This window comes from Alligator mississippiensis, chromosome 7 (genome assembly GCF_030867095.1).
Source record: "Alligator mississippiensis isolate rAllMis1 chromosome 7, rAllMis1, whole genome shotgun sequence".
In the NCBI taxonomy this organism is placed as follows: domain Eukaryota; kingdom Metazoa; phylum Chordata; order Crocodylia; family Alligatoridae; genus Alligator; species Alligator mississippiensis.
Window position 1 is genome coordinate 18,546,186 of NC_081830.1, and position 13,424 is coordinate 18,559,609.

At 50.3% G+C, this 13,424-nt stretch overlaps 2 protein-coding genes across 3 annotated transcripts; both read left to right on the forward strand.

Moving 5' to 3' along the window:
* Positions 1-151: 151 nt before the first annotated feature.
* On the forward strand, positions 152-5,476 carry ADRB3 (adrenoceptor beta 3). 2 transcript variants are annotated; one of them, XM_014595317.3, is made up of 3 exons: positions 152-1,406; positions 2,052-2,116; positions 3,518-5,476. In XM_014595317.3, the coding sequence occupies exons 1-2, from the start codon at positions 196-198 to the stop codon at positions 2,089-2,091; spliced, it is 1,251 nt and encodes a 416-aa protein (XP_014450803.2). In that variant the 5' UTR covers positions 152-195; the 3' UTR covers positions 2,092-2,116; positions 3,518-5,476. The 2 variants fall into 2 exon arrangements, with proteins under 2 accessions (XP_014450803.2, XP_059586664.1); XM_059730681.1 differs by having other exon boundaries at positions 3,817-5,476.
* A 3,417-nt stretch (positions 5,477-8,893) lies between these two features.
* LOC102572396 (nucleoplasmin-like) lies at positions 8,894-13,261 on the forward strand. Its single transcript, XM_019491471.2, has 5 exons — positions 8,894-10,976; positions 11,340-11,459; positions 11,827-11,920; positions 12,505-12,614; positions 13,138-13,261. Exons 1-5 carry the CDS (start codon positions 10,665-10,667, stop codon positions 13,150-13,152), a joined length of 651 nt encoding a protein of 216 aa, XP_019347016.1. The 5' UTR covers positions 8,894-10,664; the 3' UTR covers positions 13,153-13,261.
* Positions 13,262-13,424: the final 163 nt, after the last annotated feature.

Here is a 13,424-nt window from a genome sequence, read left to right on the forward strand (position 1 = left end):
TGGGGGGCGAAGCCTCCCCTGGAGCTCGGCTGGAGGAGGGCAGGAGCCGGGGCGGTGCCGGGGGCGGGCTGGGCTCCGCCTGCCTCCGCGCGGGGCAGAGCAGCCTTTAAAGGCTCCTCCCGCGGGGGCCAGCCCGCCGAGCCGAGCCGAGCCGTGCCGTGCCGTGCGGGCTGGCCGGGCGCAGGGCGCTGCGCGATGGCTCCGCGCCCCGCGGGCAACGCGAGCGCCTGGGCGGCCGCGGGCAACGCCACGTGGGGCGCGGGGGCGCAGTGGGCGCTGGGCACCGCGCTCAGCCTGGTGGTGCTGGTCATCGTGGCCGGCAACCTGCTGGTGATCGTGGCCATCGCGCGCACGCCGCGCCTGCAGACCCTCACCAACGTCTTCGTCACCTCGCTGGCCTGCGCCGACCTGGTGATGGGGCTGCTGGTGGTGCCCCCCGGCGCGGGGCTGGTGCTGCGGGGCCACTGGCCCTACGGCAGCGCGGGCTGCGAGCTGTGGACGGCGCTGGACGTGCTGTGCGTGACGGCCAGCATCGAGACGCTGTGCGCCATCGCCGTGGACCGCTACCTGGCCATCACGGCGCCGCTGCGCTACGAGGCGTGGGTCACCAAGGGCCGGGCGCGGGCCGTCGTGTGCCTGGTGTGGGCCGTGTCGGCTTGCGTGTCCTTCTTGCCCATCTTCAACCACTGGTGGCGCGACGGGGCGGACGCGGAGGCGCGGCGCTGCTACGACAACCCGCGCTGCTGCGACTTCGTCACCAACCTGCCCTACGCGCTGCTGTCGTCCGGCGTCTCCTTCTACCTGCCGCTGGTGGTCATGCTCTTCGTCTATGCCCGCGTCTTCGCCGTGGCCAGCCGCCAGGTGCAGCTTATCGCCCGCGACCAGGGCCGCTTCGAGCTGGGCCCCGGGCCGCGTCGGGCCTCGCGCCTGCTGGCGGCCCGCGAGCACAAGGCGCTCAAGACGCTGGGCATCATCATGGGCACCTTCACGCTGTGCTGGCTGCCGTTCTTTGTGGCCAACATCTTGCGCGCTGCGTGCCGCCCGCTTGTGCCCGCCCAGGCCTTCATCTTCCTCAACTGGCTGGGCTACCTCAACTCCGGCTGCAACCCGCTCATCTACTGCCGTAGCCCCGACTTCCGCCGTGCCTTCAAGCGCCTGCTGGCATGCCCGCGCCGTTGCCCCCATGCCACCCCCTCCTGGCCCAGCCTGCGCCTGCCCTGCGCCCAGGGCCCAGGCCCCGATGGGCAGGCGGGTGGCAGCAGTGCCAGCAGCAGCCGCTCCAACAGTGGTGCTGATGGAGCAGGCCTGGCCTGCAGCAACGGGCACGGCAATGGCTTGGCCCCACGACCGCTCACTGACGCATTGCTGCAGGGCACCTGCACAACGCTCTGCCCGGCCCTGCAACAGTAAGTAGCTGGGGGGTACTGGGGAGGGGGGGCACGGCCTCTGTGCTGCGGTGCAGGGGGCTCCCTTTGCCTCCTGCCACATTGGGGCTCACAGCACCACAGCTACTCTCTGCAGGGAAACCCCCAGTGCCTCCAGCCAGAGCCCCTGTGGTGTTGGGAAGGGGACTGGGCCATCGGGGCACAGGCAGGTGTCTGACGGGGGTTCCTGAAGGCACCGCACGGTGCCTGGAGAGCCTGGCACTGCTCCCACGGGCTCCCCCTGCTCGCGGTGCCTGTGGTCTGCACAGCGGCGGGTTGGATTCCCAGCAGACCTCGCTTCTCCATCTCCGATGATGGGGCTGCTTCTGGGGTTACTCTGCTCAGCAGCCTTGGCTCTGTCTTTGGAGCTCTTGCTTTCGTTCTGGTGCCATCTATTGGATCCATGCCTCGGGCTGGTCTGGCGAGGTGTGCCCCCTCAGCTCTATCTATCTCGGAACCTGATTTCCGCGTAGAGACTGCAAGTTCAGCCCAGGGGCTTTTGCACCTTCTGAATCCTACTTGATCTGACCGATATCAACAGGCTAAAGGAAGTGATGGCAGCGACCTGTTTATCCTGATTATTGCTCAGGAAATGATCCTGGTGATTGATTGACTGCCTTTTTCCAGGTTTACCAGCAAAGAAGCCTCAGAAGGTCCTGGAGCCTGACTATAAGGGAAGGAAAAAGAAGCATGTGAGTGGATATATTTTTTAGTCACTTGGCAACATTGATATTCCCACTGCTGCAGGCCCCAGATGTTCAAAAAATGCTGAGAGCCAGATCACAGCACCCAGATTTGGGGCCAGGGTTTTCAAAAGAGCCTGGTTTTCTAAACCTTTCAGCTCCCATCCGGCCACACGATGTGCTAAGCTTTTCTGAGCTCTGGTCCCTTTCTTAGATGTAGTGTGTGGAATTTGGCATTTCTAAAAATAATTTATACCAAGGATTTCTGTTATAAATTGTTTATCTTTAGTGAGGTATCATTTGTATACAGGGTCACTGCTTTTTTTTAGTACAGATATTCATGCCTGGTCCATAAAAATAAAAAAAAAAAATCACAGGGAAAAATAGGATAGGGAAGAGCCAAGTGCTTTGAGATCCTTTGAGATGGAGAATACTGAAGAAGTGATGATTACTGCAAACCAGCGTGCATAAAGTGAAGACCAGTGGTGGGTGAATTATTTGCAGTTTACTTTGGGGTTTCGGATAGTGGCAAGCAGATGCTTCTTCATACCTCCTGGGACTGTGAACCAGGCTTTGGAATAAATCTTCTCAGGAGATCCCTGGCCTTTCTGCTTGTATTCCAGGTGAAAGCTGGGGAAAACACCAATGCCAAATACTTGGACACCTGAAAAGATAGGTTAGCCCAAAGTCAGCATTATTAGCTGACGGAAGAGAGGGTGTTCCTTATTTTTTCCCCTCCCATCTGCATTGATTCCCTTAGTTTGAATATGAACTGCTTGAAATCTCCGTCTGCAAATTGACCTGGAGTAGAAATTTTCCTTAAGAGTTGCAGTCACTTTGCTGCTTCGCCTCCTGGTGTGGGCCTGGATTGGGAACAGAGGTTCAGAAACGTTACCAGAATCTCAGTTTCTCAAGCTCATCCGAACTGGGAAGTACTGAGGCCTGCTCGGGAAGAGGCTGATCCCATGAGCTTGCCCTAGAAAAATGAACCTCTGCCCTGAGGTGTTACCCGGTTGGGGTTCGGGTGCCCATCACGTTGTAACATCAGCTGCAAACTGCCGTCTCTCATTGGAGTGGCCCTGCTCTCCATCTGCCCGTGGGGGGCATGGACCCTGATCCAGCAGAGCACTTGGGCACGTTCTTAACTCCAAGCCTGTGAATAGTCCTGTTGATTGCTGTATTGCACAGCCTGTTAAGAAGCTTGAGGTAAGTTGCTCCCACAGGATGCTTTTTTCTTTTTCTTTTTGCCTCCAGTGGGATTAAGCACAGGTTTTGAATGACCCTAAATACATGTTTAATCGCTTTTTTTGTGATGGAGACCCAAGACGCTGACATTTTTCATAGTGATTGTGATTCTAGATGACTCTTGTTCCTCTTGCATTGACAGTTTATTCTTCTCCATTCTTTCAGGAACATGGCCAGGCCTTCTGTGGAGAACTATTACTCTTGGTTCATGTACCAACTCTGTCCATCTGAAAAGAGAAATGAGACCTATAGGCAGATATTCATTGTACTTTTGGTGTTGACTTGGGTATTTTGAAAGGCAGATACCTTAACTTTGTGGCAATTTCTCCAGGGTTAGACATTATGCAGAGGAAATTGTACCTTAGAGAGATGTGTTGCATGCAGGTGGCATCTTTCCAGTGCATCTGACAGATGCATAAGAAAGAGATGGTGCTTTGCTGCAATGAAGGCTTTTTTTTTTTCAGCCCGATTGCTTGGGATTACACCAGAGCCCAAGAGGGCTGAGCCCAGGGGATTTAGTCATACTCTGACGTCTCTGGCGATAGAGGTTTGGATCCAGTTCTGGATACAGCTCCAGAACTTCTCATGATGTGAAGCTGGACTTGGTATCAGAGTGACCTCCCTCTCCAAGGCTAGGAGATGAATGAATGCCAGTACTTCTCAGGACACTGGTCCGATCAAGAACTGACCAAAATCAATGTGAACAGCATACGTGGTCTCCAAAGAGCCTGCAAGGTCTGAAGAAGGTCTGAAAGTGTCTCCTGTATGGATTGCAAGAGAAATTACTACCTCAGAAGCGGGACATCAGTATGCAGCTGGAGCCTGAATGTGGGGGCCAGAGGTTTCTACTCTCTGGGATGGAGTCTTAACCTCCGTGGCACTGTAAGCGCTAGGTTTGCAGGACAAGTTGATTCTGTACACCTGCCCAAAGTGGCTGTAAAATGCAACCAAAACCAACTGCACGGGTGTAAATGGTTACACAAAGTGCCAGGCAGGGCCCAGGCTGCTGAGCTACTATTTCCATAGCATGCATCTGCTGGCCTCAAAGCATCAGGATTTTACACAGAATGTAACAGGACTTGGGAGACTCTGGGATTATGTCCTGGGTGGTGATGGTGGGGGGGAGTGCACTGAATACAGCTGGACCTCTTGCTGGAGCCCAAGCTGAAGGGATAAAAGGCCTCAGATAAGCAAGTGATCTTCACTTTAATTTCATTGCCTAAATCACTGCCTGCGTGGGCAGCACAAATAGCTGGCATTGAAGAATATCCATTCCACCTGAAAAAAAAGCCCATTATAAAATGGCAACTGTGTCATGTTCTGCACACTCGGGGCTGGATTGTGCCAGGGGCTCAGCATCTTGTACTAGAGGGCACCTGTTGCTGCTCTTTGCTTCTGAGCTGAGGCAGGCAGTTGCTCCAAGCTAGGTTTCAAAGGGGTTTAGGTTCCTGGCAGGGTTTTCCAACCTGCTGAGGCACTACTGGAGATGGGCAGCTTGGTGTTTTAGAAAATCCCCCCAAGCACCTGCGTGCATCTCTGCACTCAACCACCTGTAAAAAATATGGCCCTAAGGAGCTGATCTACAGAGGCTTTGAGCGCCTGCAACTCTGAGCCAGTTCAGTGGGAGCTGGTGCTGGCTCTTCAGGTGGACCCGCAAAGGATGGCTGCAGACCTCTGTGACTTGATATCATCCATATACCTCGCTGTGAATACCTGCTGAAACCTCAGGCTGGACAGCTCCTTGGAGCTGCAGGCAGCTGATGCTCATGTGGCATGCTCCTCCAGCCATATAAAGCTTGCATTTCAAGTGGGTGCCAGCTCTTAATTTAGAGCTCCTTGACACGGGATGAGGGGTAGAAATGAAAATCCAGCCCTGGGATGTTCGGCTGTACAATAGCTCAGCAGCACGGAGCACTGTAAATAGGCCACATTGTGTACCAACAGGTGTTTGTATTTATGAGTGTGTGCATATGCCGAGCTTACTTGTGATGACTTTCCCTGAGATGTTTCTGGTTGTAAATATATTAGAGACGTTGACTTTTTTTTTTTTTTTTTTTGCGCCAGAAATAAGCCTTCCAAATGCCTGACTGTTGTAAGAAAAAAAAATACAAACACCTTAACATATGCAGTCATGTCATCTTTCAAACAGGGACAGCTAAGCATGGTTCTTCCTGAAGCTTGCTCTGGAGCAGTCTCTGGGTCAAGAACGATGCAGCTTCTGTTGTTAGACTCCCCTGAATTGACCGTATTTCTGCCCCTTAAGGCAGCTTCCCTAATAGGTGATTAAACAGATGGGAAGAAGAAGATGACTATCATTGCCCTGTGCTGTATGTTCCACCTGTAGGGCCTTAAAAGGATGATATTAGAAAAGGCACTTGAGCACTGAACTTATGGTGACTTTCAAAAGGGATTGAGCACCCGACTCATACTTTTTGCAGATTACAGAATCACAAGGTTGAAAAGGACCTGGAGGGGCATCAAGTCCAGCCCCCTGCAGAAGTGCAGGATTTGCTGATCTTAAACCATCCCAGAAAAATGCTTATCCAGCCTCTTCTTGAAAGTCTCCAAGGAAGGAGATTCCACAACCTCCCCTGGCAGCTTCTTCTACTGCTCTAATGGTTAGGAAGGTCCTAAACCTCCAGTCGCTCCACATTAAAGAGGAAGTCAGTGTTGGCTGATGGAATTAATCTATTAGGGTAGTTGGCCCCTGTCGGGGCAGGAGTCATTTCAAGCTCCAGGTACATACATAAAAAAGGGGCTGTGACTGCTGGAAGGTTGCTGGTACAAGAGTCCTGAGGCATTGCCTGCTCTGCACTAAAGCACAGTACTTTAAACCCAAGCACAGACAGCAGTGTCCTGATGATGGGTGAGGCTCTGCTGAGTGGGGAACCCCCCTCTATGATTTTCCATCACTACTTAAGATTTTTGCAAATAATTAAACTTCTGCTCTGCACCTAGTGCAGGTGCCATAAACCACTCTGAATGGGGAAGGGAGGAAGGAAAATTAGGCATTATGACTTTCACACAGCAACGCCACAAACAAAGGGTTGCTTACGAAAATTCCCAGAATAGGTAGAAGAAATGCTGGCTGCTGCATGTGGAAGTCAAAGGGATTCTTTTCTTCCCTGAGGTCAGATGAAAGAAGTACCTTAGAATAATCTGCCAAAAACCCTGCAGCCTTGAGAAACCAAACTGGGGAGAGCTGAATTGTGAGTTCAAAGGTCTGGTGGGTGGGGAGAGGGGAAGGAGATCATGCTGGTGGGGGGAAAACAATAAACCAATTGAGCAGGGCCCCTTGTCATACACAGCTAATAGAAATTAAGAAATATAGGAGGTGGCTTTCTCCCACTCTGTGCTTAAGAGTCAGGGAGCAGGGAGGCCCTTCAGCCTATTGTTTCTGGCAGGTCTTCGGGAGGCAGCAGCTGGTCCTGACTGGTCTTTTATCATTCCCCCAGTTACTGATGCTACCTTTCATGGAGCTGCATTTCCCAAACTGAGTGCTGGCAGCTGGAAAGCTTTTCAGGCATCCATAAAGTGGCTGGTAGTGCCACTCTGTGTTGTAGGGGAAGAATTTCACTGGTTGGGACTGGTGGGTGTGAGTACAAAATCAGCAGCTTGTTAACTTGGAAGCAGAGTGGGTTTTGGTTTCAATATGAGAGCTGAGGGGTTGTACTGTTCTCAGGGTCTCTCTTTCGGCAGGCTTTGCTTTTGTTACTGTGTCTGATTGAAATGGCCGAACAAGCAAAAGTAAAATCTGGGCAAATGTTTCCATTGTATTTATACTGGAACTGCAGAATCTCTGGCTGCTTCTCTGTTAGTTGCTTTAATGGTTCTGCTGTTTCTGCTATTTATTTATAAGCTACTCCACGGACTCCCCTAGAAGCAGTTGCCAATAACTTATCCTGAAGCTCAAATAAACTCTCATGAGCTTTGGAAAGTACAAAGCAGCTCTCAAAGGGTGAGACTTGCAGACAGCATAGCTGAGCTGGGGCCAACGGTGAGAGCCCAGTCAACACCAGCTGAGGCTCTGGTCTTGTGTCTGTGGCAGCAGCAATGCTTCTTGGCAACTTCCCAAGGATTGAACATACTCCAGTGAGGTTTCTGGCATCCCAAGGGAAGAATTAGGACTGGGGAATCTCCTGAGGGACAGAGGTGAAATTAATTATCCTGCAGCGTGTGTCAGCTTGGTTTATTATACCAGGGATGTTCTTGGTACATTTGAAATTTGCTGCTATTAGGACCTGAGCCCAAACCCAAAGAAGGGAATGGAAAGAATGTAATTGTCTCCAATGCTCTCTGAGTTGGGCCCTTCTATCTCTGCAAATGCCTATGTTGGTGTTTAACTTGATGCTGCAAGTAGGTCATTTGGTTTCCAGGGAAGTGGTTAAGCACATGCAAAAGTGTTTGCAGGATCAGGGCCTCTGTTTCTAGAGAAAATAGGCTTGATTCAAGTGGCCCTTTATATTTCTGGTCCCGGTTATAGGTTTGCTAGTTCTAAGACCCCTTGCCGTGCTGAGAGTGCACAACAGAGGGGAACGCTGGTAAGTGATGCGTGGTTCATCTCCTCCAGAGTCAGATGCCCGTGCAGAGCGTGGGTGTCCCTGACACCTGTACTTCTAGCTTGCACTGCTCCCCTTTGCTTGGTAACTGGCATAGGACGAAGCCTCTTGCCAGAGTGTGGGAGAACCTGATTGTGGGCATATCAGGGGAAAGAGTGAGGAGTGGGAGGGTGCCCGCTGCATTGATTTTATTTATTTATTTATTTATTAACTGAAAGGGGAAGAAAACCACGTGGGTCTGTATGTGCCACACTCGGTTGTTCTTTAGCTTTCCCCGAACGCTTGCTGTCAGAGCTGCTAAGCTGCACAGTGCCGCTTCCCAGCTGGAGCTGTGCCGCTTGCCTGGCCGATGCCTGCACAGTTGAAGGGTTAACTACTGTCCTGCAGGCTTCAGAAATGTTGGTAGGTTCTGGGCAGTTCATGTGACTCCCATGTTAACCAAATTACCACCTCGCAGTAGCTTTCGTCCTCCTCGCTGCAGCTGTTCTCTTCCCTGTCTTTACTCTCCAGTTTTTTTTCCATGTTCAAGTTTGCAAAACTTTTCAAGCTGAGGCAGAGTGAGCATGTTGCCTGCCCTGACGGTAGTGTGGGGCTTGGTAAACTACATCCTGCCCGTTATAAAAACATAATATTAAACTACTCTGCTATTTGGGTAGGCATAACATCTTACACCGATTGCATCTGTGTTACAGAGAGCAAACTGCTCTTCGAACATGATACTGAGCATGGAGGAGTCTCCTCGCTGTTCCTTGCTGGCTGTATGATTTTAGTGAAAAAAACCAGAAGGATTAGTAAATTGCTCACTTACTTTTCTGTTCTTTGGTAAGAAGCAAGGTGCGCATTGCTTCCTCTGCTGTGTTTGTTCCCCTAGGAGCTGTAACTCCCCGTAGGTTGCCGCTACAGAGCACCATGAATTCTCCTCTCCCGCTTCCCAGCTTGCTGTCTGATGAGGAAAAACCTGTGGTTGTCTTGTGGGGTAAGGTTCCTTCGTCATGGGCAGCTGACAAGGGGGAGAAAAGTGGTTATTATCCCCTTGAGGGTAGCATGTGCAATCCTGATGCCAGAAGTTAGCAAAGCTTTCCCTTTTGAAAGGTCCCAAGCAGCATACAATATTGGCCCGCTACCTCTCACTGGCCACGCACACGTGGGGCTGAACTCGGGCATATCAGTCCCCTGCGAGCTTGGCTCCAGACCCTTTGGCAGCTCTGCTCATAGCTGCTATATAGCAGTATTTGAAGCTCTTTTCTTCCCAGATAAGGCCAGTGCCTCCAGCCCCACTCCAGCTCTTCAAATCCAGTCTTAAATCATCCATGTTTCCTTTGGCTTGGGATCAATGAAATGAAGGAAGCAAAGCAACAAAGCCACCAAGTTGTGTTTTTGCCACTGGTAGAAACTTTTCTGTTGGAGAATGCCATTTGCATGAAGCCAAACTGTTTTTTGGGAAATGCTGTTGATTTTCTTTAAAAAATGGTTTTGAGAAAACCATGGGACACTTGTTTTACCATGCCGGTGTTTTCAGGATGGAAAGCACTGCTTCATTTGGTTTCAGAATTGAATGTGCTTTAAAATTTCAGAAATAGGAAAGTAGCTGGAATGGAAACATATGCTTGTTTAGTTTTTTGAATTGATCAGAAAAATACCTTTTGCTTGTTTAAAAAAAAAAAAAAGCCTACTTTTTTTTTTTTTCCTGTGGAATTTCATTTCACAGAAAGCTTCAAAATGTTGGCTTTTCCCTGAGTAAGGATAGAAAATCCCCAAAGTCTTGAAACTTCATTGGTTGTAAAATCCACTTTCTGAGCAGCTATTTACTCAAATATAAGATGACCCATATAATGTCAACTATAAGATGATCCCTTCCCCAAAGTAATTAGATTTTATCTATGGGGAATTTATAAGTGTGTTATACTTTTCCAGGTAGAGAAGCTAATTATTGGAGATTTGCCTTGAATTTGTCTCCCTCCCACTGCTACAGCAGAGAAAATAAAGCAGATTTGAAAACAATAACTTTGAAATTTAAATGTAGCCATAGTAATCTGCATATAATGCCCATATGCTCAGTTCATCCAGAATTCATGCATTACCTTTTTATGAAACTGTTATGAGTTTTTAGCACAGGTACTTCATATGCATACTTTAAAGCAGCGCTTGGATAGCCATCTATATCTGTATATCTTGTTCACGGCCAAATCTCTTCCAAATTCGGTTGGGCAAAGCACAATAATCAAGTTCCAAAATTTGACTGAGCAGAGCTCAGTTGTCAAGCCTGTGCAGCTCTGCCACTGGGCAAGTATCCTCCTCCCAGGCCGATCAGTCTGGGAGTTTTAGGTACTCCCCAAATCCAGGCAGGCATCCAACATGCAAGCCTTGGGTCTGGAGGCCTTGGGGTTCAGATGTCCCTAGTCTTGCTTGATAGAGCATTAGTTTATTTTTGTGGTAAGAGGATGCTTTTTTTCTTTTGTGGTAGGATGCTTGCCAGTAGTAGCGCCACACAGACTTGAACAACTGAACTCTGCTCAGTTGATAGAATTTGGAAACAATTTGACTAATATGGCCTGAAACAAATTAAAAAAAATAATCTTGTGGTAGGTTGTTATCAGCATGTTTGCCCAATATGGGTCATGTGCCTTATAGTCAAGTGAGTGTTGGGTGCGTTTAACCAATTTCATAGTTGGTTTCCATTACTGAGCACATGCTGCTTTTTGGCAGCAGTTTGATGATAGCTAGTGTATTTAATGAGGTTTCCTTGTAAGTGAATGCAAGATGAGGGGCTTTCCCACCCATGCCTTGTCTTGTATTCAACTAAGTATGGTATCAAGCTTTTGCTCGGCAATTTTTTGTATCAAGATGTCTTTGGGCTAGAACTGCCTGTGGGAAACTTGCAAAAAAACTGGCTTTGCATAAGACGCTGTAGCTTTCCTCTATGTGTGGCATGGGTTTGCTTAGAGAAAGAACATCCCCACGTGCTCAGCTGTGTTTCTCTAGGCTGCGAGCTGAATGCCAGCACCAGGAAATATATCGTGAAGGAAGAGGATGACTTCTTGGAGCACCTGGTCTCGCTGAAAACAGTAAGATTCAGGGTTTTCTGGGGAGCCCCGCTGATGGGTATGGGTATGTCTAAGCTCTGACCAGAGGCAGGATTTGTTCTTCCCGCTGCCCATGCAGAAACTCCCCCACAGCACTGCTGCTCTGGCATCCTCACCCTGCCTTGATATTGCCTACCAATGCTCAGGGACTGCATCAGACGCTGCACGGGTATAGACTGGTTTGGCAGAAGGGAATTTCTGCAATGCATGGAAGCGTCAGGGCAGTCTTTTGCAAGCTGACTGTTGGTAGCAGGGGCCTGGCTCTTCTCCGGGGCACTGGCTCGCTGCATGAGATTTGTTCCTTTGCCAGCACAGCCCGGTGCCGATGACTTGCTTGTTCCACAGATCTGTCTCGGGGCAGAGGCCAAGGACGAGCTTAACGTGGTGGCTGTAGCAGCAAAAAACACCTATGGCGACAACACGCCGATGCCCATCGCATCGCTGAAGCTCTCCGTTCTTCCCATGGTAACACAGAGCAGCATAAAGACATTAAGTTAACACAGCCTCCTTCACCACCATCCCTCCCCACTGGGCAGCTGGAAGGAGGCAACTACAACATGCTTGTGTGGCCCTGGGACCAGCAGGGGAGCTGTGTCCCCATTGTCTGGATAGCAGCCTATTGCCCACTGCATGGCACAGAGGTCACTGCCAAATACAGCCTGCCAGGGGGGCAGTGCAGACAGTGGGTGAGGCAGTCATACTTCCCTGCTGCCTTTCCTGTAGCTTGCCTGCATGCTGAGTTGTTCTTGAAGCAGCAGCTTTCCCCGGTGCGTGTTACCAGTATGTTGTTTTGCTCCCAGGGGCTCCATGTAACATCCCTGCCTTGTTTCAGGCTACTCTGGACGGCTTTGAATTTACCCCTCCTGTGGATTTTGTGTTAAAATCTGGAACAGGGCCAGTCTATCTCCATGGACAACATGTCATTTGTAAGTAAGACTCTGATCCTTGCCATGGGCTGCTGTGACAGCACTGTGCCAGTGGTGGGTGCGTTACCAAGGGGTTGATCGCACAACTAGGAGCCAGAACCTCTCTGATACTATTTGCTGCGTGGCTTTAAGCAAGTCCCTCTGTCTCTGACCATGGCTGTTGAGTTGGCGATATGAACCTAGAGGATGCTATGGAGGTGTGGTGGTCTATGCAGAACTTCATCTCTTTTTCCTTCTCCCTCTTCCTTTGCTGCTGCATTTCTAGGTTAGAGGGGTCATCTGTTCCAGGCCTAGTTGCAGCCAGGTTGCAACCCCACCAGCCATGAGGAAAAGGATGTTTTCCTGGTGCACAATCCTTTGTCCATGTCTTTGGGAATGTGGGTGGTGTTCTGTGCACTGCATGCAACTCAGTCAACACCCCTCCTTTCCCCCTTGCAGTATCTCCTATGCGCACCATTGGTAACCCTCTGCATCTTGCCAACATCCTGGTGACACTTACCCATGCAAAGCCCCTGCCAGCTACTCGGAATCCATCAGCAGTAGCTCCTATTGACTGTCACTTTGCAATTCTCATGTCTTTCCAGTGAAAGATTATGAAGAATATGAGGCACCTTGTGAGGGACTGGAGAATGAGGAAGAAGAGACAGAAGCAGAGATGGAAGAGAAGGAGAAGAGTGTAGTGGAAGAAGAGGGGGTAATTAATTTTAGTGTTAGCTGCCTTGTGCTAGGATGTTGGTTTTGTGAGTGGGAAGCACTCTCAGTGCACACAGGAGATCAGTGGTCACACTTGGTGCCTGTCCCACTAGCCTCCCTGGCTTGCACTCTCTGCTGGACTGGTGTCCCTCGTGGGTCCTGGCTGGTGTGTTTTGAAGTCCAGCTCTGAAGGTGGTACTAAAACAAATGACTGTAGTTTCCAAAGTGTCTGATCCATGGGAGGTACACTGTACACTCAACCCATTCTGTAACCCAGGTCTCTAAAATACAGCAACTTAGAGAGTCTGCCCGCCCCCCCCTCCCCCCCTCCATAGGCAGTATGGCTCCATTGGTCTGGATAAAGCTGGACTATGGGGTGGGACCTCCTCCAGTGGGCTCTGCACCTTTGGCAAAGGGTGATGCAGCTGGAAACTTGGCATCCTTGTCCTTTCCCAGCCTGGAGCTGCCTTCTGTGCCATGATCCAGAGCCAGGTCAGGCTAAATTCTCCTTTTTTTCCCTTCAGGCAGCATCCTGCTGAATCTGTCTAGCCCCGAGCAACAGGGTCTGTGGCCTGCAAGACTATTACTGGGAAGTTTGGGAGCAGCACTGTGCTGCTCTGAGATGATTAAACTCTGCTGTGTGTCGTCCTCCCTTCCTGTAGCCTCTTCATTTATCACCAATGACCTCCCTCAGTCCCTGGCTGGGTATCTCCTGCTGAGCTATCTGGCTTTGCTCTACCTGCTTGCCCAGCAAGCCTTCCTTTTCAGGTCGGGCTCTGGCACGTGGTGCCTGCAGACCCCCACCCCCCAG